Below are 25,595 nucleotides of genomic sequence, written 5' to 3'. Positions count from 1 at the left end.
CAAAAAATTCTAGTCGATTTTTATATGCAAGCACTAAAAAAGTGACTAAAACGTTAAAATAATAAATCTTTAACATGTGGTAAAATGTCAAAAACAGCAAAGTAAACATAACCTCACTTTATTCCTATTGTACACTAATATTTATTTAATGTGTTTATCTATGTGAACAAAATGTCTCAAGAAACGCAAAATTCTAATAGCGTTGATGCTGTATCAGCCAGTGCTAATGACTCTAAAATTAGTGAAGAATATGCGTACTTAGATCGCGGTGGATTTTCTTCAGAGAAGTTTAAAATTGAGCTTCGAGGATTGCCTAAATTTTATGGAATTGCTGTATGTTCACTCTACATTTAACTTAATAGTGATTTACTGTACGTTCCTTTATTGTTACTGATCTTTCATTTGGCTCTTCCTATTTACAGGAACTTAAAAAATTAATGAACCAAAAACTGGGTCTCAACACTAGTAAGATCAAGAGGCCAAAAAACGGCAGTCACTGGCTTTTTGCTTGCTTTCAAAACGATGAAGACAGGGCCAAAGCCATTGCTGCGCTTAATGGATATTCCTGGAAAGGTAGTTTGATATTTAGACAAATTTTCCTTACCTAGTTTACGTGTTGTAACATACCTTCATATAACTAACATGGTTTCTAAATTGCTTAGGAAAAACTCTAGTAGCTGAAGTAGCTAAACCAGCCCCAGATCCTTTAGTCAGAAAGAGGAAGCAAGAAGAAGATAGCACTGTAGCAGATAAGAAGAAAAAAGAAGATGATAGAGACCAAGAGACTAGAGTCAAAGATGCAACTACACCATACTGGAATATGCCATATGAGGAACAGGTAAGCAGTAGTACAATTGTTGGCACATTATACTAAATATTTAATACATAATATGTTAAATGATGAATAAAATTAATAAAACTTTTCAGTTGAAACTCAAAGAAAGGGAAATCAAAAACATCCTAATGAAGTTTGACAATGAAATTTGGAAATTAGATTATGCAAGGAGAACTGAAATAGAAAATATGCGCAAAATACATAAAGGCTTGACCTTTGAACTTCAAGCTATAAAGCCTTCCCCTGTAACTAAAGGTTACAGGAACAAGTGTGAGTTTACAGTTGGTATTGACGAAGAAACAAAACTTCCGACTGTAGGGTTTAGATTAGGAAGTTACGCTACAGGCACTGTTGGGGTGGCACCTGTGCAAACTGTCAGTCATATATCTGAAGCCACAAAAAAGGCTGTTCTGGTCAGTAAACTTAAAAAAAATATGTATTGAATTTAATCTTTTGAATTTGTGATTTTTCATGTTTGTTTTTTTTAAAACATATTTTTACATATTGTAGCTATTCCAAGAATATGTACGCAAGTCAAATATGGCTCCATTCTCCCCTGCGGACTACTCTGGTTACTGGAGGACTTTGACTGTGCGGCACTCATTCTCAACAGGAGATGTTATGCTCATTGTTGCTGTACATCCACAGGTAATATTAATATTAAAATTGCATCTAAATGCCCTGGTCAGCCACTGAACATTATTTTATTGTTGAAATAATTAAATAATTTATTTTAACAGTTTCTTTGATCAATAGAATAACATACAGAATTCACTATAACCTATTAACCTTTCTTTCAGCAATTAACAGAAGAAGAAATAGCAAAATTGAAAAATGATCTAATAAATCATTTCAGCTCAGATGAAGCTAAAGCTTGCAGTATAAAGTCTTTGTATTTGGAACTCCTTATTAAAAAGTAAGTTTAGAGCACTTAACAACAAACACCAATTTTCCAAAGGTCTACTCAGCGACACAATAATAGACAGCAACACAGCTGCCGAAAAGTCTAGGGGACTTTTTCGTTTAGTAAATTCAATAACACAAATTATATCTAAAAGCTATATCAGTTAATTTATGTTTTCTACCCTTCTAGGAGAGTAGGGGAAGAAGGTTCTAAGCCAGTTCACTTGATGGGATCAACCCACATTATAGACACAATATTGGGAAAGCAATTCAGAATATCTCCAGAAGCATTCTTCCAGGTACATATTTAGCTATACTTAACTAAAAGTAAATTAGTTCCATTGTAATTGAATTTTAATTTTATAGTAGTCTGCTACATGACTGCAAGTGATCAACATCACAAACCTAGTTATTCAAATGTGAAGCACGAAGCAGGTTTCTGCGCCTATTTGTACATATTGCGTGAGTATAAACGCGCCCTTATAGAAACATGCCCTTACAGAGCAAAGCAGCTACATAAATCTGTATTATTTCATTTGCAGATAAACACAGCAGGAGCGGGGATCTTGTACGAGAGCGCTGTTGCTATGAGTCACGTGACACCGGAGTCCGTCGTTTTGGATATCTGCTGCGGCACCGGCACCATCGGATTGTGCTTCGCTAAGGTATTGTTAAATAATACAATTCGTCGCCACGTCGCAAAGGGGCGAAACTTTTTTCATAAAATTATAGAGGTGAGCAAACAAGGACATAGTGCCTGAAGAATGGAGCATTTCTGTATACTTAAGTAAATTTTTGACCGTTTGTATGATATTCGCCCGTTTGCGGCGTTGGCGTCGAATCAACTGAAGCTATGATTTCACATCTTGAAAAAAAAAACTAATTTTATTCGCTTTTCACGATATTTTCTGCAGCATTGCAGCAAAGTGTTAGGCCTAGAGCTGATCGCGGAAGCGGTGAAGGACGCGAAAGCGAACGCGGAGCTGAACGCGATAGAGAACTGTGAGTTCTTTACCGGCAAGGCGGAGGACATCCTGCCGTCCGTACTGGCGAGAGCGGGCCCAGCACAGGACCTCGTCGCCATCGTCGACCCGCCTAGGGCTGGCTTACGTGAGTGGTGTTTAAATGTTTGATTAATTTGTTTATCATTTGCGAATCACAGGACATACTGCAGGACTGCACCTTTGTTTAGTCAAAATCTACAACGCACATCCAGCGCTTTGGTAGGTACATAACGGCTTAGCATTGCTGCACCTGTGTAGTTTTTAGCTACTTCGTTAGGTCTTGCGTTTTGATGCAAACAACTTGGGATCATCCATGTAGAGCAGAAGAATGACTTCATCTTCTCTATGAACGGTAACCAAGCCCTGAATCTTTAAACACATTGCAAGAGGACTCAAACTGTCACCCTGGAAAATGCCTCGCTCAATCCTTAGGATGTCCCATGAGTCAGTCAGTCTCGTCTCTACCTTGGCCGAACTGATCGCGGAAGCCATTGTCGATCCGCCATAGGCTGGGTTACGTGCGTGAAGTTGAACGCAGAGCTGAACGCGATAGAGAACTGCAAATCAAATCAAATCAAAAATGTTTGATCACCAATCATAGGACGTACTGCAGACCAACAACACCTTTATTTCGACGAAATCTACAACTGACTTCAACGTTTTGGTGCACATCGGTTTTGCATTGCTAACGGGTTCCCTACGTTTTATCGAAAGTCGTTTCATCGAAGGTCGTTTCATCGAAGCCGTTTCATCGATTGGTCATAATCTCGAACGTACGAAATATCGAATGCCGTATCATCGAATGGTCACATTATCGAATGGTCGAACCATCGAATGTCTTAGCGTCGAAAGGTTGTATATTGAAGAGTTACCTACTTACTAATAAAAGTTAGTAATTCGCTGAACACTTGTTTAAAGTGACGATTAATATGGAAATGTCACTTTAAACTACTTTTTAACGTGTGTGTAACTTTATAATAGTAAGGGAGTTAATCATGACATCGATATAAAAAATTATAAAGTGAAAATAGCTATTGAATAACACAATAGCGTTCGGCCACCAGACCTGGCTGTATGATGCACTCACGCCTTTGCCTTAGTGCCTTAGTACAAGCTAAATTAAAAAAAAAACATCCATACGGCGAAATCCAACTTTGACGTTGAAAAAAAGCGCGGGAAACGTTGAACGCGACGGGCGTCTTTTTTGCTTCAAAAGTTTTGTAAATTTGTTTTAGCATATAAATAGATCAGTATTGTATAGTGTTCTTGTAAATTTATTGTTTTGTGTATATATTTTATGTAGATAGTGTTTAAATCTTGCTGTACTACCGGTGAGTCTATTTATTTAATTACTTGGAGCCGCAATGAACGACCCGCCCGATCCGGGCGGTTCTCTGCCGCCCGATGAAATTTCCCTTGATGCTAGTAATGTTCCGCCGGCGGGTCATTTCGTTACGGTTACATCTAACCATGGTTGGGAATCCGATAATTCCACATCGGGTTCAACAGCTTGCCCTCGCAAGCGTAGCCGTAATAAGAAAAGTCGTAAACATCAGGCTAAAATTGAACGTAGACTTCTTGCTAAAAATATGACAGAAGAATCTACTGATATGGATCACCAAGATGTTCCACAGACACAGCAAAAGGTCATTGCACCTGCAACTAGTATCTCTGACTTGCCTCCGTCCAACCCTACTCCAATTGCTCGTAATCTGTATAATGAATCAGACAGTGCGCCCTACGTAGTCCATGTTCAGAAGATCGAAACTAGCCCAAATGAAGGTCCGTCAATGCACGCACTCTCATTTGGGAAATTCCTGAAACAGAATTCCTTTCAATGTATAGTTAATGGTAGTGTAAAGCAAATTGGCCGGAACAAAATTTCGATTTCATTCTCGAACTTCAACCATGCGAACCTGTTTTTAACTCACAATAGTTTAGTGACCAAAAACTACAAAGCCTTCATTCCCTCCTTTAATGTTACAAGGATGGGCCTTGTGAGAAGTATACCAGCGGATTGGTCACCGGAGGAAATAATTGAAAACATTACAGTACCAGATGATTGTGGTAAAATTATAAAAGTTAGGCGGCTGAATTACAAAGTCTTTGTGGATGGTGCTCCTATTTGGAAACCATCTCAATCCATTGTATTAACTTTTGATGGACAAGTATTACCTAAGCGCATATTTATGTGTTATAATGCCTTACCTGTAGAGCTTTACATTTTTCCCACTATCCAGTGTTATAATTGTTGCCGTTTTGGACACACAAAAGTTCAATGTCGTTCCAAAGCAAGATGCTTCAAGTGTAGCCAAGGTCATGCTGGCGACACATGCCAAACTGACGAAATTAAAGCATCATGCTGTTTGTGTTCTGGGTTCCACTATGCCACAAGTAAATCCTGCCCTGAATTTCTAAGACAGAAAAACATAAAAACTTCTATGGCTAATAACTCCATGTCATATGCAGAAGCCTCAAAAATTCATCCACCAGTATCCAAGTCTTATGCAGACATAGTTACAGCAAAATCGAATTCCCAAATAGTACAGGATAAGTCTCCTAATCTTGTTTCATCCTACAAAAAAACGGTATACAAAACTCCTCGTTCCACTCCCACATTAGGCAAAAGCTATGACCGTGAAGCACATGAGGCTATCATTAGGGAAAACTTAATTCCTTCCCCATCTAATGGTTGTGCTATTAATACCGAATTTCATAATAAAGAATCACCAGTATCTCTACCTGAATTAATACTTGCTCTTATTAATATTGTTTCTAAGTCAAATTCTAGTTCACCGTCCCACGCTGCCTATATAATTGATAAGTGTATGAGAGTCATTCAAGATGGCGATGCAAGCTAAGCTGCTACAGTGGAACTGTCGCAGCATAGTTAGTAAAAAAAGTGAAATTATATACTTGCTAAACAAATATAAGCCATTTGTCTTTGCTTTAGCAGAGACATGGCTCAAACCCATGCAAAATTTTAAAGTGCATGGATATACCTCTGTCAGAGATGACAGACCTGATGGGTATGGTGGTACTGCACTTTTAGTTAAAAGCTCAGTGCCATTTTCTATTATCTCACTACCTTCCCATTCTGTAAATATGTCAATTGTAGCTATAAGTGTGTATAATATCTGTATAGTTTCATTGTACATTCCTCATCCATCTGTAGATATTTCTGAAGTAATTAACCGGTTATTCTCCCTTCTCCCTAGACCTTTTCTAGTATTAGGAGATTTTAACTCCCACCACCAATCTTGGGGTAGCTCGCTAACTAATAGTTTTGGTGAAGATTTTATTGAAATGTTTGATGCACATAACCTTTGTATTTTAAATACAGGAGCACCCACCCGTCGTTCTCAACCTGGTCAAAACAATAGTGTTGTTGACCTATCAATTTGCACCCCTAGCCTGGCTTCTACACTATCCTGGGAAACATTACAGTCAACTTTCGGCAGTGACCATTTTCCGATCATTATCTCTTTTCCATCCATAAGGTCAACAAACTCTAGCCACTGTTCTCGGCTCAGATACTCCATCCCTAGTAAATCAGTTACTCAGTGGAACCAGTACAGGAGTTGTGTTGAAAGAAGAGCATCATTACTTCCAGTTTTCGATTCAAATAACCTTAGTTCTTGTGCTGCTGCTTTGGCTAATATTTTAGTAGATGCCGCTAATGAAATTTTTCCTAAAAAGACTACCCCTACAAAAATACCTTCCCCCCCTTGGTGGGATAAAGACTGCACTATAGCTATCAAAAATCGTAAAGAGGCCGAAATAAACTATAAAAATAATATGAATGAAGATAATTATAATATACTCTTAGAAATTACAGCTGATGCGCGAAAACTGTTTAAAATGAAGAAGTTCGATGGATGGAGGAAGTTTTGTGATTCTATTTCACCAAACACTCCTCCGACCTTAGTGTGGCGCAATATTAAAAGATTTAGATCAGCTATGACAGACTCTTCTTTCAGCACAGTTCCTGTATCTCTAGCGGACGAGTTTCTTGATAAGTTAGCCCCACCCTGGGTACCAGAAAACATTAGCCTTTTTCCATATTCTTCGCAAGAATTGATTGGTCTAAATTCTCCCTTCACTATAACTGAGCTCAAAGGCGCTATTGCTAACGCCAAAGACTCTGCTCCTGGAGCAGATGGGGTTTCTTATGCATTTTTAGCCAACATTTCCAATAGCATCCTTTGTTATTATTTATCCATCATCAATGACATATTGTTGACAGGTGACATTCCTCCATCTTGGAAATCACAGATTGTATTACCGATTCTGAAACCAGGCAAACCTTCTTCCGACATTTCTTCATACCGTCCAATATCGTTATCGTCGGTGCTACTTAAATTAGCAGAACGTCTGATTAAAAATCGCCTAGAATGGTATATTGAAAGTAACAGCCTGTTAGCCAATAGCCAATATGGTTTCAGAAAAGGGAAATCCACATTAGATAGTATTAGTATATTTGTATCTGATATTCGGTATTCCCTTACGTTAAATGAGTCTCCCATAGCGGTGTTCCTAGACATAAATTCTGCATATGATAATGTTCTTTTATCTGTTTTAAAAACTAAGTTAAATGCGTTAAAAGTGCCCCATTTGCTATGTAATTTTATTTTAAAGATTTTATCTCAGCGGTGTTTAATACTTCCGGTCGCCGACTCAGAAACAAAGCGCTCAGTGTGGAGAGGATTACCTCAAGGGTCTGTGTTAAGCCCCCTTCTATATAATACAGGGTGACTTTTGTATCAGTATCCAAATTTTAATATAATAATCTATGAAGCGAAAGACAAAACACGTATTTTTTATTTTTGTATCGTCCAGTACAAAAATGTCAAAATAAAGCACCCAGAAACAGTCTGAAAAAACACTTACACCGTGGTCACGGCTCACTCGCTTACGCACGCACACACGTACGCGCCTGCCCGCGCCGCATTTCATTCATTGCGATACGATTTATAAGTTGTCGATTTTCCCTTCATACTTTCACGGGCTTAGGACCGTCAAAATGCAAAAGATTTCAAAGTGGTAATTAGTTTTAATTAAACAGACTTACTAATTTATGGTAGAAAAATTAAATACCTACGACAATAATTACGCTATCAAAAAGAAAATAAAATCACCGAGAGCGATAACACTACTTTTCTTGTGTACCTATTCGGGGGTATTTATCGTTATTTTCATGTGCAATAATTGAGATTGCTTACCAAACCTACCTAACCTAACAACAAACTAACAAATTATGAGTAGTTATTTTAATAATTGCCCAAAGTGCATACCATTTTTCTCCAGACAGACTTGCACGCTTTTGTACATTGTCTTTGAGTTTATTTAAAACTACAGTGTCATTTCGCACTTCACGTCTCGTGTAGGTACTTACCTACTTGCTCGCGGATCTCGCTTCAGTTTGCCGCTAAAATCGTTCACCGGTTTGGCACTGTTGGGTTTAGTCCTTGGTTACGAAGTCGAGGTATTCCTCTGGGCCCGGTTCAAACTCTCTCCACTTAAAATGTAGCACCGAATCATTTCATAACACTCGCGCTGCGAATACATCGTTACGTCACAGTTACGTTGACCGCACGACGGAACGATCGGCGCGCGCAGCGATACGCGCGTCTCGTAATGGGTTGCGCGGGCGACTGATTGAAGCGCCGCGCGGCCAGGCCGGTCGGTCGAGCGTTGCCACACGTTGCCAGCTCTCCGCTCGACCAGCTCTCCCGCAAAATGTTTACGCGCTAAGCGCGGTAACCACACTACGTGATTAATTGGTTAGGAAAAAAATAGTTGATGTTAAAATTTGACCTACCTATTTTTTATTAAAAATGTCATCTATAAACGATACCTAATGTCAGGAAAAAATTTGGATACTGATACAAAAGTCACCCTGTATATACACGTATGACCTAGCTTCATCTTTAGGCAATAATATAAAAATACTTCAGTACGCAGACGACTTATTACTTTATCAATCTAGCCCGTCTGTAGGGCAAACTCAAAACCTATTACAGAACTCCCTTAATCTGCTTAAAATCTGGATGGATGAAAATGGTATGAATTTATCAGTAGCTAAAAGCGCTGTAGTTATTTTTTCTCGTATGCGCAATCCTACTCCTTTTCAGTTGTACTATGTTAATAATGTTATTCCTATTCTCAATGAATACAAGTTTCTGGGTGTAATCCTTGATTCAAAACTTACCGGAGTTCCTCATTGTAACTTTGTTTCCAACAAGTGTGAAAAACTTCTTAATATGCTAAGATGCCTTTCAGGCGTCTGGTGGGGAGCTCATCCTTTTTCTATGAAATTGATATATAACGCATTAATTAGGAGTATATTAGATTATGGCACATTTCTATTGGAACCTGCAAATGTTTCAGCTTTTAAAAAGCTGGATTTAATCCAAAATAAGGCTTTAAGAATTATTACGGGTGCGATGAGGTCTAGCCCGATAAATGCTCTTCAGGTTGAAACCTGTGAGCCCCCACTCCATCTAAGAAGACAGTATCTATCTGACAGATTTATTTTCAGAGTTATTCAGTTAAATAACCATCCTCTTATATCCAATCTCCAGGCTCTCCAAGAGGTATCCTCTGATAGTTATTGGTCTCATAAGTCTTTGCCCTGTATATTAATTAGTTACCAAAAGTTCTTGTCCCTCACTTCTCCTACTCATTGCTCTAATCTTCTTCCTCTGTTTTCCAATTCATATGAAGTCTTAACCTTTTCCCCGGTAATTCATTACAACCTTTTTGATAAGTTAGACCCTTACATTAAGGATAATTTTAGGTTTATTACTGATACACAATTTAATGATTATCACCATATTTTTTCAGACGCTTCTAAACATTCCAATTCTGGCTGTGTAGGCGTGGGTGTATTTCACTCGCAATCTAAAATAGTACAAAAAGTGAAGCTTCCTCCTGAGTCTTCGGTATTCACAGGGGAATGTTTTGGCTTGTTTAAGGCAGTAGAATATATTCGTGTAATGAAATTGAAAAGAGCCATTATTTTCACAGATTCGTTAAGTGCCCTTCAGGCATTGGAAAAATTTCCATTCCATCATAAAACTCCATATCCTATTATTTTTGATACAAGAAAGATTGCCTTTGAATGTTCACTGAAGGGATATTCAATTCAATTTGCTTGGGTTCCGGGTCATCGCGGAATTTTAGGAAATGAAACTGCAGACCGCGTCGCTAATGAAGCTATATACTGTGGTGACATGTTTCCATTTAAAAACTATAGTCACGATTTGTTAAATTTACCAAAAGCTTACCTATATGATACATGGACCAGTTTATGGCAATGGTCGAGTCTGTCTAAAGGTAAATTGTATTCACTTATTCAGCCTCAAATTCCGCGGAAACCTTGGTTTTTTAAATCTAAGTTTGGTAAAAATGTTACCTCAATGTTAATCCGAATGAGGTTAGGTCATGTCTGCACTCCGGTGCATCTGGCCAGACTTCATATTTTAAATAGTTCATTATGCGAGTGTGGGTTGGACGAAGGTGATCTGAACCATATTTTCTTTTCATGTCCTCTCATCAACCGTGATTCCTTTATAAATAATCTCATTTCCCATAAAATTCCTTTCCCTACCACCATATTAGCATTACTTAGTCTTAATGATGTAAATATTCATAAATTCATCTGTGATTTTATCAATGTAAATAACTTAAAAGTTTGATTGTTTTTTATGTACAATTAACCATTGTACATAAAAAAACTGTATAATACTTATGTCCTATACTTAAGTTTTTGTAAATATCTCTGTATTTTTATACTATAATTTAATATCTAATCTTTTAATTTACTTTCCTGATCTATCCTTTTTCCAAATTCCGATTTCCGTTCCTTGTTTTCCTAATTTCACGTTTCCTCGTTTTATGGGGGGGAAAAAAAAAAAAAAAAAAAAAAAAAAAAAAAAAACTTGATATTGGCAAATGCGCAAGCCGCGCGAGCCATAAAAAAAAAAAAAAAAAAAAAAAAAAACTTTGACGTTCTAAATTTAAATCACTTTACCGCCCTTTTACTATTTTGGTGGTTTGAAAACGCATTTTCTTGATACAGTCCTCGCAACTTAAGCTGAGAATTGCATTTGTGTGAGTGCACACCGATAGTTTAGAGTGGCAATCGGCTTGAAGCGCGGCGCGTCCCGCGCATGGTTTATTATAGCAAGCGGCCTGAAGCGCGGCGCGTCCGCCACGCACCGCTTCCTTGTCGCTCACATACTTCACTTCACCCCCGGTACTGGTAGCAGATACGTGTAATTTTATGTAATTGTTTTCCAAATATTAGTGAAATGACTCCTACTGTAAGTGAATTTCCTGTACGAAATCCATTAAGCAGCCAAGTGAAAGAAATTTTATGCAAATTGAATACGTATTTTAAAGGTGTGAACGAAAAGTTTTTAGTCTGTTTTTATTTTGTAATTTTATAAAGTTTGTCTTTTTGTTGTATTTTGTAAGGCTGGCTGGACGCCCTCTCTATAAACGGTGCTCGCAGAATATCAGCGTCGAGGTACTTCGTGCCTTGGCATATGCTGAGCGAGGACCTGTTTTTATTTATTTATTTATTTAAAAGGATGTGTCAAGTGTCGTTACATCGGCCCAATTGGTAGCAAGTGTTTTATAGACTTCCTTTTAATAAAACATTAACTTTATTTGTATGTGTTTTACTAACGGTACTTTTGGCGATCACTCACACAAATGCAATTCTCAGCTTAAGTTGATAGGACTGTACTTAACTTAATACTTAACCACATGTACAAACATTTGTGTGCATGAACATATTTGTTTGTATTGGACTGGGTGTTTTCTATGTATAAGTATGTATTTAAAAAAAAAAAGTATTTAAGTATGTTTATATCCGTTGTCTAGTACCCATAGTACAAGCTTTGCTTAGTTTGGGACTAGAAGCGCAGTGTAAAATGTCCAAGGATATTTATTATTTATTTATTATTTATTTATGTCATTAAACTTGATAGTTGGATATTTTAAGTTACGGAAAAAAAGCTGGGTTTAAACTAACTTAGGCTGAGTTGCACCACCTAACTTTGACGATATTGAACTATGACGATAACCAAAGTCAAAGTAAAAGTCAAAATTTCTTTATTTGTTTAGACTAATAAATAGTTCTTACAAATCGTCATTATCAACCGGTGTTTTATATTATAGAGTTTGATAGATTTTTGACGTTTGTCACAGTTAAAGTAAGATGGTGCAAGTCAGCCTAACGTCACCTTCCATATTGCCATATTTGATACATAAAATAATCCTTGTTTGATTTTCTTCCCAAAAAATTCCCACTCCCTACTAACATTAAGTGTGTCCTTAATTGTAATAACCCTTCCACTTTAAAATCCCTTGTTAAATTCATTAACTCAAACAAAATTAATTTGTAGGTGAATGGTACTGTTTGGCAAACGTTTTCAAATTATCCCTCTGAGTGACAAGTAACTTTTTTTTTTTCCCCTAATTTGTCACCTGCACTGCAACAACAACATCCCTTTTTTTGTCTCCCATAATTGTTTGTTCTTGTTCTTTTTATATTTTATTTTCACGTATTGTGTTGTCTTATTTGTGATGTCTGTTTGTTTTAGGTATATAAGTTTGCTTAGATTGCAGCTACAAAATTTTCTATTTTTCTATTTTTATAACAACAACCACTGTGTAAAAGCTGCGCACGTGACATTGGCGGAATAGTGTGCCCTCAGTGGCGAAAAAACGCAAGTTCATCGCCATAAACCAAAGAAGAAGAAGAAGTAAACAACCTTTCGACACTAAGACATTCGATGATTCGACCATTCGATAATGTGACCATTCGATGATACGGCATTCGATATTTCGTACGTTCGAGATTATGACCAATCGATGAAACGGCTTCGATGAAACGACCTTCGATGAAACGACTTTCGATAAAACGTAGGGAACCCATTGCTAACATACCTGTGTGGTTTTTAACTACTCCATCAGGTTTTGGCATTTTGATGCAAACAACTTGAGATTATAATCCATATATAGCAGAAGACTAATGTCTTCATCTCCTCAAGAGGATTCAGGGATAAGCAGAACCACAAGGGACTCAAACTGTCACCGTCTTTCCACCTTGTGCGTGGAAGTCCCACGCTGCGTTTTCCAGTACGTAACCTCCACTCCAGAACCTTACTGCCCCATCGGCTTCCCCCAGTTCTGCGTACTATTTATTTATTTATTTAAAATCTTTATTGCACACATAAAAAACAGTGGTACAACAGGCGAGCTTAATGCCATGTGCAATGTGTGCCCTGCCCATTGCCACTTCAGCTTACAAATTCACTAATCTGGTATTTAAAAAAAAATACTTTCTGAAGTCTGGGTAACATTTTGATTTACATTTCTTACACTCTAAATAAGACACTTATGCTCTTTAGGAGCTCCTGGTTCCATTACTTTAAAATATGAAAAAAAACAATAAAATATATATCTATCCTAAACTTCCGTTCATTTACTCCATTATTTTCTCCTATCAGATATGAGAGCAGTAACCCAACTGCGCAACACGAAGAAAGTGAAGCGGCTGGTATACATATCGTGCAGCCCGGCGTCTGCCGTGAAGAACTTCATCGACCTCGCGCGGCCGCCGTCCAAGACGCTGCGCGGAGCCCCGTTCCTGCCCGTCCGGGCGGTGCCTGTGGACATGTTCCCTAATACGAAGCACGTGGAGCTGGCTATACTGTTCGAGAGGGAAGAAGAAGTAAGTATGCAAAGCTTTGGTTTTAGGGCCCTCGCCCACGGCGACTTTTCAGCAGCATCGCACTACAGAAGTGATGCCAACGCGCTACAGCGACTGCATCGCTACAAAAAGTCGCCGTGGCCGAGGGCCCTTAAGCTTTCGTAATCGTGATTGAAGTGATTAAAATTTGAATTTAGAATTCATGCAGGGGACCCTCAATCAACCTCATTCTTTATCAAATAAGTGATTTTCAGGTTAGATAAACTAATAATTTAAATTACCTGATTTTGCCTGATGATTCGACCGGCACTGGCATCGGCATTCGGCACCGGCCGTGGTCACAGGCTGACGGCGTTACAACGTTAAAATTAATTAAATTATGCAACGCGTAAGTTTAATAACCCTCCTTCTGCGCATTCGGGTAAAAATAATTTAGAAAAGTAATTGCCCGAAGGGATATAAAGGTGTGTTTTGATTGGGATTGGTGTTTTATTTAAATCACCTAGTGACACAGTGAGAGTTGCTGTGAGTCCATAAGAAATATTAAACATGAAAAGATTATAAAAAAATACCATAAAGTAAGAAACAGTTTCATTGATTATTTATCAAAGCCTACACAACTTATGGATGTTTAGGAGTTAATAGGATGTATTTGAATGATTTCAAACTTGCATTTTGTTCACAGAAAGAAGATGAAGTAAAGAAAGAGCCAGCTAAAGAGGACAGTGACGAAGTTGCCGCTGTAGACGTCAAAGACATCAAGACGGAATGCAAACAAGAAGACAGTATGCCTGTAGATGAAGTCGCAGACATTAAAACAGAATGCAAAAAAGAAGATCAAAATGTCGGGACATGAAAAAAAGATGATAATTAATAAATAAAAGTTTTTACGTAGTGTTATGTAAGAACATAAATAATTAAGATTATGATTACTATATGTAATAAATTTTTAAATTTACATCCACCTTTTATTGCTAATTACAAACTTCCTTTATTTAACAAATATTTAATTATGATGTTTTACGACAGATACATAGATGCTCGTATGTATGTTTGTAGCATTAGAATCGATTATTATGTTAATCCAGAAGTATTTACTTAATTAATCGAAGCAAAATCGGAATTTATTTTTTACCTAAAAATTGTATTAAATTCCTATTACAAAGAATTACATTACCAGCATAATCATGAATACTTTTCAATACACACGAATTCCAATCTTTATTATTTAAAAGAGGCAAGCGCCCTATACCCTCTATTAATTCCGAAGGAATTTAATATCGAGAGGCGACGGCGCACCGCATTCCCACCCGAGCTGGCTGCAAATACCATCACGCCTCGTGGCGTTCCACATTTCCAATTTTATGAAATAAGGAGTTATGATGTGTTACAAAATACGACGAAAAATGATTGTATTTTACCGATTCCAAGAATTTTATTGTGAATTATCACTCTAGCTTTCCGCCCGCGGCTTCGCCCGCGTGGACTACATTATATAATAATAACGAGACTAACGAGACAAACTATTAATGTTACAAAGTACAGAATAAGTAGGTAGGTAAGTATATTAGTATTAATTCTGTCTCTAACACGCACTTGCCACGTTACGTTTTATCATTTAATTTATTACGTGCTGTGTTGTTTTCTAAATATTAACTTTTAAGCTGATTTTTAGGTGATCCTAAAAGTAAATAAAAAATATCTAAACACTTTTCTCGCCGACTGTACCCCCGATTGCACCGCATTCCAGTTTCACCCCGAGGTGGCTGGGGGTGGCCAGGCTCGTTATTTTCCCAGATTAAGTTACCCGGACAGCTGGCGCTCTATCCATTATCATCTAAGCTGTCGTCGGAAACACTTGGCTCCAGTCAGTTTGTTTCGAGACATTTTAAAATGTGCTACGCCTAGACAATAGTAGAAAATGCGTGTCAAGTTTATATCAGCTGTATTTTTTACGCTTATATGTTCCCATTATTCGTTTTTGTTACGTGAAAAACCAGGTTGGTAACTATTTCTTTAATCTTATTTATTAAAACTCAGTTCATTTATTTGTGTGGTTTTAAAATATAAAATGTGAATCAATTGTGAATAAAACGGAATAAAACTTTTCAAATTTTTTCCCGCATTTTGTGCAGAGCGCCGATTGGCCGAAAGCGAATCAGTGTTGGACCCAAACGGTGAGCTACTGTTGAAATGGCGAGTGGATTATTTAGCTCGCAGAATCCAATTTGAAATAGTGATATCAGAAAAAGCTCCTGCATTTAATTGGTTCGCTTTAGGTTTTTCTGATAGAGGGGAAGTAAATAATGCTGATATTTGCCTTCTATGGACGGACTACAGAGGGCAAGATCATTTTGAGGTAACACCTGATTTATTTTAAAATTAAAAGTTCTGTATATTCGTATTCGTAGTCGAAATGGTAAGCATTATATCGCATGAATGTTCTATTCGCTGTTTAAATTTATAGGCCAGTAGAATTAAACACAAAAATTGATTAAATCGGAAATAATTCCTACAAAAGATTTTTTTGCTTTAATGGCTTCATTGGTTGCCCATTAAGACTCTCCTAAGTTTTCGACTTCGACGGAGTTGTGCTTAAGTGGTGGGGGCCCCCGAAAGCGGAGTTTTTTCGGTTTTCCGGTTATACCGCGTAAAGGACTTACCCTATCGAAAAGTGGTCTTCGTGACGGTTAAAGGGCACTTAATCTTGCATTGAATAAGACCAAATTCATATGTTTTGGACAAACCGTTCTCGCGCTAAAGTTCGGCAAAGTAGAAAATATACGTATAATTAATGACCCTCTCCACGTCCAATGGCTTGTTACTAGGGTTTCTGCTCGAGCTTTCTCGAACTCGAGAAAACTCGAGAAATTTGGCTTCATTCGAGACGAGAAAAAAATTACCGGAGCTCGAGAATTCTCGAGTTTCGATTTTGAAGCTTTAATATTCTTGAAAGCCTATTTTCTTAGACAAAAGTAAGTTTTTAATTATTTAATAGGTCAACGTTGCTTTTAGACTGGCCTAGTCTTTCCTGTTTTAACTGATTTGATGTAAGAAGAAGTAATGATCTCAATCGAAACTAAGTAAAAATGTTCACCAATGAGTATGCTATATTTATTATGTATGTTTAATCTGACTGATTTAAAGACTGAAAAAAATATGTTAGCTAGACAGTCACCTTACCTAACAGACGTTAGGTTAGGTACTCGTACCTCCTCGTAAAGTTTATTCAAGTCGTTATGTGTAAGAAATTTAAAAATTTATTAAAAGTTTTTTTGTTCATAAAAAAACCTTTTTATCGTAATTTTGCTATTTGGACTTGTGTTTTTTGGAAAACAAGTGATTCAATTGTAGCTCCAGATTTTTATTGTTATTTATCCTTAAAGAACACACGACTTTATGACTTTTGCTATGATTATTAGTAAAAATTAATTATGAAAGAAGATTTTAGTTTTTGTTTATTTCCTTACCAAAATAAGTGGTACTAAATTCTAATATTAATTGGTGTGCATAAAAGTAGGTATATTTGTTTAAAAAAACCTGTGTTTTTATTAAATTTCAACCGATTTCAGCAGTTTTCATTAAAAGACTCGAGACCCGAGAAAACTCGAGACTTTGGCCTCGAGAATTCTCGAAACTCGAGAAAAAAAATTGGTCGAGAAATCAGAAACCCTACTTGTTACCCACATGCTTCTAAGCCTTGTAAAGGGTCGCCTTAATCAGTGTAACCCTAACAAGGCTCACGAGTTTGATTCGCTTATCCTTGTTCGTCCCAGCCGTTCCTTAACTGCGGTTGCTGCACCTCTTCCTGACACTCTCCTGAACGACTCTGTGTTACCTAATGTGGCTGCCTCTGTTCCTTGTACCCTCCTGTACGATTGCATTGCTTAGCTATATGCCTGGTCTAAGGTTCGACGCCACAAAATCAACTTTGTACGCGTGAAAATAGTTTAAATACTATTTTCCGTGCTTGCAACATTTTTCTTTACTGCTTCGCCTCTATTAGTCGTAGAGTGATTGTATATATCCTATAGCCTTCCTCAATGTATGAGCTATTCAACACAAAAATAATGATTTCAATCAAACTAGTAATTCTTAACATTAGCGCGTTCAAACAAACAAACAAAAAACTCTTCAGCGTTTTAATATGAACTTGTTGTTGTTGATTTTTGGCGTCGAACCTTAGACCAGGCATACGGCTAGGCAACGTAGTCATGCAGGAGGATACAAGGAAGAGGGGCAGCCACAGTAGGTAACACAGAGTCGTTCAGGTGAGTGCCAGGAAGAGGTGCAGCAACCGCAGTTAAGGAACGGCTGGGACGAACAAGGATAGGCGCATCAAGCTCGTAAGCCTTGATAGGGTTACACTGGTTGAGGTGGCCCTTTTCAAGACTTGGAAGCCTGTGGGTAACAAACCATTGGACGTGGAGAGGGTCATTAATTATACGTATATTTTCTACTTTGCCGAACATTAGCGCGAGAACGGTTTGTCCAAAACATATGAATTTGGTCTTATTCAATGCAGGATTAAGTGCCCTTCAACCGTCATGAAGACCACTTTTTGATAGGGTAAGTCCTTTACGCGGTATAACCGGAAAACCGAAAAAATGCCTCTTTCGGGGGCCCCCACCACTTAAGCACAACTCCGTCGAAGTCGAAAACTTAGGAGAGTCTTAATGGGCAACCAATGAAGCCATTAAAACAATAAAATCTTTTGTAGGAATTATTTCCGATTTAAAAGCTAATTCTACTGGACTATTATTATTTTTGTTTAACAGGATATGCATGCTGATGATCTTGGAAAATTATTCATAGATGCGAAGCAAGATTGTGAGGGTTTCTATTTGGACAGTAAAAGCAGAAGTATTATTTTTGAGCGTTTGTTCGACACTTGTGATAATGATGACTATGTTATTGAGGTGAATACTTGCCATTCTAATTTAAATTAACATTATATCTGTTATGAAATACCTAGTGGAATAATAACTCAATTGTTTTAGGATGAGACTGTTCATGTCGTCTGGGCACGTGGAACGGATAAACTTTTTTCATCTCAAGGCCTATGTTTGACAGGCGTATCAAAACAAAATCGTGGTTTTATAAGAGTTCGCCTTCTTACTCCACCAAGAATGCCGCAAATAAATGCACATGAACTAAAAATTACGAACAACAACTTGAAGGTACCGGGGGCTGATACTACATACTGGTGTAAAGTGGTAAAACTTCCAGACTACGTTACTCAACGCCAACATCATATCGTACAGGTTCAGTTAATATTTTGGAAAGTTTTATTGCCTTCAATTTATTATAATTGTTCGAAATATCACTCATAAAATATTATATATTTTTTCAGTTTGAATCAAGTATTACTAGGGGGAATGAAGGACTTGTGCACCACATGGAACTTTTCTATTGCGATGCAGATCCAAATACAGACATTCCACTTTACGAGGGAAATTGTTTTGCTAAAGAACGACCAGACATTACTAAACTATGTTCTAAGGTAATCTATGTATATTATAATTAATAAATAAACCTTTTAGTATTATGCAACAATTTATTAATTTTGTTGAAGTTATTTAACTTCATTACATCATCTAACAGGTAAAATCAGCATGGGCAATGGGAGCACCTCCATTCATTTATCCACAAGAAGCAGGGCTACCCCTTGGAGGACCAAATGCTAACAAATATGTTATGCTTGAAGTACATTACAACAATCCGGAATTAAAACCAGGTGAGACCCGTTATATAGCCGTGTGGTGACGGCAGAGTAGAATATATTTGTCACCAACCCCTACTCTTCCCGCGGGTGTCGTAAGAGGCGACTTAGGGACTACACATCAAACAGAGAATGGGCAGCAGCGCTCTCTGAAAAACATCAATCTTTTAAACTGCGATCTCCAACCCGCCTGCCAAGCGTGGAGATTATGGCAAAACCCTCCACTATAGTGGAGGAGGCTCATAGTCCAGCAGTGGACTGTAAAGGGCTGTTGATGATGAGACCCGTTACTGCTCATTTTAACGTTGGAGCTGTTGGTCCACAAATTATGAAAATAAAATATGTTGCAGATTGGGTAGATAGTTCGGGAATTAGCATACACATCACAGCAAAAAGACGGAGATACGATGCCGCAATTATGGAACTTGGTTTGGAATATACGGATAAAATGGCAATCCCTGGTGGACAAAAATCATTCCCTTTAACTGGTTACTGTATTCCACAATGCACTGGGGTTGTAAGTACATAATAATATAATTTCATTAATAATAAAATGAGCTTCAAAATCATATTGTATCATTTCAATGTTGGATCTATTAAAAAAGTAATAATTGTATTTGTAATCCCTTCAGATCGGATAAAATTTTATACATGCTATAAAGTAGAACTATCATAAATCGTTATTTATAAATATGGATGTTATAATTACAGGGTATACCACGTCATGGAATTGTAGTATTCGGCAGTCAACTTCACACACATCTGACTGGTATAGCTGTGTGGACACGGCATTTTCGACAAGGAATAGAACTCCCAATCATCAATAAAGACATGCACTATTCAACTCATTTCCAAGAAATAAGGATATTGCATCGACCAGTGAAGATACTGCCTGTGTGTATAATAATATTTATTATGCTATTTATAATAATTATATTTGTACTTTATAAAATGTTACCTGTACGCATATTACATTTATTTTTAAAGGGGGACTATCTGCAGACGACTTGTTTATATAGAACGACGGAAAAAACTAACGCAACGATTGGAGGACATGCTATTACGGATGAAATGTGCGTTAACTATTTACATTACTATCCTGCAACACAGTTGGAAGTTTGTAAAAGTGCAATCTCTAATACTGCTTTAGAAAAGTACTTTGAATTTGAGAAAAAGTAAGTCCGTAGTTCTAAGAAACTGCCTTCTTCATTTCACTATTGGTTTTAAATTATTAATTTTAAATATAATTCTTTATTGCAGTTGGGATGACATATCTATCTCATTTAAATCTAGCCCTCGAGATAATTATTTATCCATTAAACCTTGGACACCGTTAAGGGTTGTTGCCCTAAACGCTTTATATACGGAATCTACTATATCAATGCAATGCAATAAGTCTGATGGAAATAGATTTCAGGTATAATTTCTTTATTTTGACTTAGATTAGATGACTCATCTGATTATTAAATAAATGAATTTTAATTCTTATTTTATCTATTACAGGGAGAATGGGAGGGCATACCTATTCCAAAAATTAAAGTGTCATTGCCCAACAATCCAAGAAATTGCCCTAATTAAATGGAACTAAGTTCGTACATACATACACACTTACTATTAAGTACCTACCCTTTATGATATTATAATAATATATTATTATTGTTAAATGCTGTTAATATAAATGAAAATGTTTCATTTGAAATGTATATCGTTATCATTAAAAATATAAGGCATTAAAAATAACTATTAATAGATGGTTTAATAATGTTTGTGGTTGTATGAAAAATTACAGACTGAAGGCAAAATAGACTCTCTCATTTAGAGAAATGTAGGACTTATTGTTAATTTTATATGTACCTATTAGGGCATGCAAAAACCGAGCGGTTTGGAAAAACCGGTTTTTTCGGTTTTTATTTTTAAAAACCGAACTAAACCGGTTTTATTCGGGTTTTTCGGGTTTTTCGGGTCGACTGTTTGTAAGTAAATAAAAATGCTGCAAATTATAATAAAAATCATTTTATTTCTTTTATATTCTAGTTTGACAAGATGAAGTTACATGTTCTGAACATAATATTGTGAGATCAATTGAATAGTTTAATTAAAAATCAAATATAAAGAGATCAACAATAGGATACTTCGCTCATTAGCAAAGCAAAACCTTTGGTCAGGACTTCTTGGCGGGAATCTGAAGCGTCATGTTAGCGGTTTTGTTTTATTTCCTCAAATTCGTGTGTGGGCGACTATTAATGTATAATAATGGTGGATTATTAACCATTGAGTGTTCGTGAACGTCCATGGGTGTGGGCAAGTGAAGCAAAACAGTGCATCGTGATTCTTCTGGTTCTCTCAAGTTGTCCATAGGAGGTCTCAGTAAAGCACCACAACTTTACTGAGACTCAAAGGGTGGGAAAGGGTATCATCTATCATCCTTCATTATATCATTACTTGATCTCATTTTGTAACTCGTATCATTTATATACTGGAAAATGGCACAAATCAAGTCGACCTCGACGTGTATTGCCAACATCATCAAAAAAGAAGAAGAAAATTTGGTCATAGTTATGCTTATTTAAATAATATGTAAGTTGACACTGACAGAGACTAGCAAAGCAAAAATAATGGCGGCAATGGTCAAATACAAAGCGCGTTCCATTTTGCGCCCGCGCGCTTATAGCTTTAGCTAGAAGATACATGGTACTTTAGTTCAATACCATAGCCATAGACTATACTCTACTCATTCACATTGCATTCATCATCATTCATCATCATTTCAGCCATAGGACGTCCACTGCTGAACATAGGCCTCCCCCAATGCTTTCCATGTTGATCGATTGGCAGCGGCCTGCGTCCAGCGCTTCCCTGCTACCTTTACGATGTCGTCGGTCCACCTTGTAGGTGGACGTCCCACGCTGCGTTTTCCGGTACGCGGCCTCCATTCCAGAACCTTTCTGCCCCATCGGCCGTCAGTTCTGCGTACTATGTGCCCTGCCCATTGCCACTTCAGCTTGCTAATCCGTCGGGCTATGTCAGCGACTTTGGTTCGTTTACGGATCTCCTCATTTCTGATTCGATCTCGCAAAGAAACACCAAGCATAGCCCTCTCCATAGCACGCTGTGCAACTTTGAGCTTCTGTATAAGGCCTATAGTGAGAGGCCACGTTTCCGAGCCATAAGTTATCACTGGTAACACACATTGGTTATACACTCTAGTCTTCAGGCGTTGAGGTATTTTGGACGAAAAGATGTTGCGTAGTTTCCCGAACGCTGCCCAGCCGAGTTGGATTCGACGATTGACCTCCTTCTCGAAATTGGACCTACCTAGCTGGATCGTTTGTCCGAGGTAGACATACTTGTCGACAATCTCGAGAATTGAGCTCCCAACTGAAACTGGGTAGGGCGTAACATGGACATTCGACATAAGCTTCGTTTTGTCCATGTTCATCATCAGGCCTACCTGTTGGGAAACTCGATTAAGGTCTTCGAGCATTGTGCCAAGATCTTCCAACGATTCTGCCATGACTACAATATCGTCGGCAAACCGAAGGTGAGTGATGTACTCGCCATTAATGTTTATGCCGAATCCTTTCCATTCCAGGAGTTTGAAAGCGTCTTCCAATGCAGCGGTGAACAGTTTCGGAGATATAACATCTCCCTGCCTAACGCCTCGCTGCAGTGGAATCGCCCCCGTGCTCTGCTCCTGTACTCGGACCGACATGGTGGCGTTTTTGTACAAGCACTTCAGCACCTCGATATACCGATAGTCAATACGGCACCGCTGGAGAGATTGTAACACTGCAAGTTATACTCCTCAGTCTTCTGTATAACCTGCCGCAGCGTATGGATGTGGTCTATGGTACTATAACCTTTTCGGAATCCGGCTTGTTCGGGAGGCTGGAAGTCATCGAACCTACGCGCGAGACGGTTCGTGATGACTCTCGAAAACAGTTTGTAGACATGACTCAGAAGCGAGATGGGTCTGTAATTCTTCAGCAAGGTCTTATCACCTTTCTTGAAGAAGAGCACCACCACGCTTCTGTTCCATGCCTCTGGCGTAGTTCCCTGGAGTAAGACGGAGTTAAAGAGTCTCTGAAGGACTTTCAGTATCGGTGTTCCACCCGCATTCAGAAGCTCCGATGTTATTCCGTCATCACCCGGTGCCTTGTTGTTCTTTAGCTGTTTGAGAGCCATCCTAATCTCGTATAGGCTGATGTCCGGGATATCTTCGGTATAGTGTCGAGTTAGCTTAGCTCTTGGATCTGAAGTTGAGCTATCAACGGGTTTGGTGACCGAGGTATATAGCTGTCCATAAAACCTCTCGATCTCACCCAGAACCTCGGCTTTTGTTGACGTTACACTACCGTCCGCCGTCGTTAGCTTCGTCAGCTGGCTTTGCCCAATAGAGTTGTCTCTTGCGAACACTTTGGAGCCTTGGTACCGCTTCCACATTGCATTACAATAATTGTTTTTATTGATATGACTAAAGAAGCGTGTTCTTGTATGAGTTATTAAATTATCTAAAATCGTAGAAGAAAAACCGAAAAAACCGAAAAACCCGGATTTATAACTGACAAAAACCGAGTTCCAAATTGTGTCGGTTATCCGGTTTTTTCGGTTATCCGGTTAACCGGTTTGCATGCCCTAGTACCTATGTAATTTGTTCTACAATTGCATCTTGTGAGCACATCTTATAAAAACAATACGATTATTATTATAATTGTTCAAGTATGTTAATTTTTTCATACAAATAAAATATATCTCCTATCCTCTATCTTTTATTATAACAACAAATAAGACAAGTCTTAATTAAAACTCAGACCCTATACAAGTGGCAACACGTGCGTCATAGTTGTAATTTTGAAATCGCTTTACAGAGCGAAGTACTAACTACACACAAAAAGCGTCGGAGCGAAGGAATTTACGTTTTACGGAAGGAAGTTACGTTTTACCACTTGTCTAGAGAGCTCTTATCGTCCGATTCGTTAAAAATGTGAAAATGACAATAATTACGTTCCATTAGTTATTGAAGGTTTCAGAATGGCCTTTCTAAAGACATGGTCACGAATCAAAATGTGGCAGTAGGGCATGTACTTTTATTTCGGTATTTAACGCAATTATTAAGAACCTTTATATTTTTGAGTTAAATAGTGGCTTATAACGATTTTGTAATATGTTTATCCTTTCTCTCATTGACTACGACCTACGAGACTTTGATGACGTGATATTGTCACGCATGTACAAGGCAATATTAAACACGACCATGTAAATGATCATTATAATCCATCATTATATTTCAAGTTAACTCGCAATAAGTGTTTATCACAAAAGCTTAAAAAATATATCACGTTGGTTTTACGACTGTAGCTTTTAATTTTAATAGTCCCAATACTCCCAATCCCACTTTGATGTATGGAACCCGATTTTATAGTTGTCCAACATTGAACAGTTCCAGCCAAAGGTTCCAGCTATGAAAATGCCAGGAGGCGCTATTGTGGTGCTATAGGTGTACCAGAATCTCATGGCAAATGGGGAAAATAAACTTTGTTGAGTGCAATACTGGGGAAATTGGATTAAACGATCTTGATACTGTTTAATTTTTATTTATGACTAATATTAATGAACATGAAGTACGAATGCCTACCTATACATTTTAGGTATGTGTATGAAGAATGTTGTTATACATCGGGTTTTTAACATAGGAACATGTCTTGAAAAATAAGTAAACCGTATATTACTGTACCTAAATAATTTTATTAAGTATCATACTTATAACTTATCACTTCATTCAGAACTAGAAAACGATTCTAAGAACTCCACTTGCATTTCTTGTTCTTCAAATAGATGATCAAGTTGAAGAGGTATTAATATAATATAAATCGCTTTTTCAGCATTTCAATTACTGAAACTTGCTTGATGAAATCTTTTTCAATTTTCTTTACATGGTCATAACATTTTCACCATTCCTTTGCACCAATGCATGAAATACACCTGAAAACCCCGATAAAGCAGCTATTAGGTAAGAATAATATAAAAATAAACATAACCCTCCTTCTGACGCAGTTAGGTAATAAACTAAATGTAGGTAAGTATCAAAACATTTCACTCCAACTTACTGTCAACTCAACGACGCGCTTTAAAATCAAAGATTGACTTTGAATTATGCCTTATTTTACAATACACTTTGAAAACAATATGACTTGCTTGAGTTTTTTCGTCTTTTTCACAAAAATAACAAATAGGCATGAAGAGATTACAAAATTTCTGCAACGGCTGACAGATCTCTTGATTTACTTTGACAGGTGACAATAAAGCCATAGACAATGGCCATATGAAAAACACACTTTTCCAATATTTTTGTTTGCCATGAGATTCTGGTACACCTATACTATCCTATACTGGGTTATTAGTTCC

The 25,595-nt window shown here is 37.5% G+C and overlaps 2 protein-coding genes and 1 long non-coding RNA gene across 3 annotated transcripts; 2 read left to right on the top strand and 1 right to left on the bottom strand.

Annotated features, from left to right (window-relative positions):
• Window positions 1-85: 85 nt before the first annotated feature.
• On the top strand, window positions 86-14,426 carry LOC135075275 (tRNA (uracil-5-)-methyltransferase homolog A). The gene is made up of 11 exons (XM_063969657.1): window positions 86-333; window positions 423-573; window positions 663-838; window positions 928-1,248; window positions 1,346-1,483; window positions 1,636-1,751; window positions 1,929-2,037; window positions 2,281-2,403; window positions 2,653-2,848; window positions 13,266-13,489; window positions 14,154-14,426. Exons 1-11 carry the CDS (start codon window positions 172-174, stop codon window positions 14,322-14,324), a joined length of 1,887 nt encoding a protein of 628 aa, XP_063825727.1. The 5' UTR covers window positions 86-171; the 3' UTR covers window positions 14,325-14,426.
• Window positions 14,427-15,220: 794 nt separating this feature from the next.
• Window positions 15,221-21,026, top strand: LOC135075274 (tyramine beta-hydroxylase). Its single transcript, XM_063969655.1, has 11 exons — window positions 15,221-15,468; window positions 15,604-15,827; window positions 18,247-18,387; window positions 18,469-18,732; window positions 18,822-18,971; window positions 19,073-19,205; window positions 19,541-19,707; window positions 19,902-20,084; window positions 20,178-20,365; window positions 20,451-20,607; window positions 20,694-21,026. The coding sequence occupies exons 1-11, from the start codon at window positions 15,390-15,392 to the stop codon at window positions 20,766-20,768; spliced, it is 1,761 nt and encodes a 586-aa protein (XP_063825725.1). The 5' UTR covers window positions 15,221-15,389; the 3' UTR covers window positions 20,769-21,026.
• A 3,742-nt stretch (window positions 21,027-24,768) lies between these two features.
• Window positions 24,769-25,381, bottom strand: LOC135075282 (uncharacterized). Its single transcript, XR_010257994.1, has 2 exons — window positions 25,298-25,381; window positions 24,769-25,172 (listed from the first exon to the last, which is right to left on the bottom strand). It is a non-coding gene; the product is annotated as an uncharacterized LOC135075282 (long non-coding RNA).
• Window positions 25,382-25,595: the final 214 nt, after the last annotated feature.

Source organism: Ostrinia nubilalis, chromosome 10 (assembly GCF_963855985.1).
Source record: "Ostrinia nubilalis chromosome 10, ilOstNubi1.1, whole genome shotgun sequence".
NCBI classification, from domain to species: domain Eukaryota; kingdom Metazoa; phylum Arthropoda; class Insecta; order Lepidoptera; family Crambidae; genus Ostrinia; species Ostrinia nubilalis.
The sequence above is the reverse complement of the archived record's forward strand: the minus strand, read 5'-3'. Positions and strand labels throughout refer to the sequence as shown.

What these genes read in the sequence shown, in the direction of transcription:
- LOC135075275 (XM_063969657.1), top strand. Translation starts at nt 172, where the DNA reads ATGTCTCAAGAAACGCAAAATTCTAATAGCGTTGATGCTGTATCAGCC. An exon ending in CTAAATTTTATGGAATTGCT is followed by an intron (nt 334 to 422) that starts GTATGTTCACTC and finishes TCCTATTTACAG; the next exon opens with GAACTTAAAAAATTAATGAA. An exon ending in CTCCAGAAGCATTCTTCCAG is followed by an intron (nt 2,038 to 2,280) that starts GTACATATTTAG and finishes TTTCATTTGCAG; the next exon opens with ATAAACACAGCAGGAGCGGG.
- LOC135075274 (XM_063969655.1), top strand. Translation starts at nt 15,390, where the DNA reads ATGCGTGTCAAGTTTATATCAGCTGTATTTTTTACGCTTATATGTTCC. An exon ending in TTACTAAACTATGTTCTAAG is followed by an intron (nt 18,972 to 19,072) that starts GTAATCTATGTA and finishes ATCATCTAACAG; the next exon opens with GTAAAATCAGCATGGGCAAT. An exon ending in CAATCCGGAATTAAAACCAG is followed by an intron (nt 19,206 to 19,540) that starts GTGAGACCCGTT and finishes AATATGTTGCAG; the next exon opens with ATTGGGTAGATAGTTCGGGA.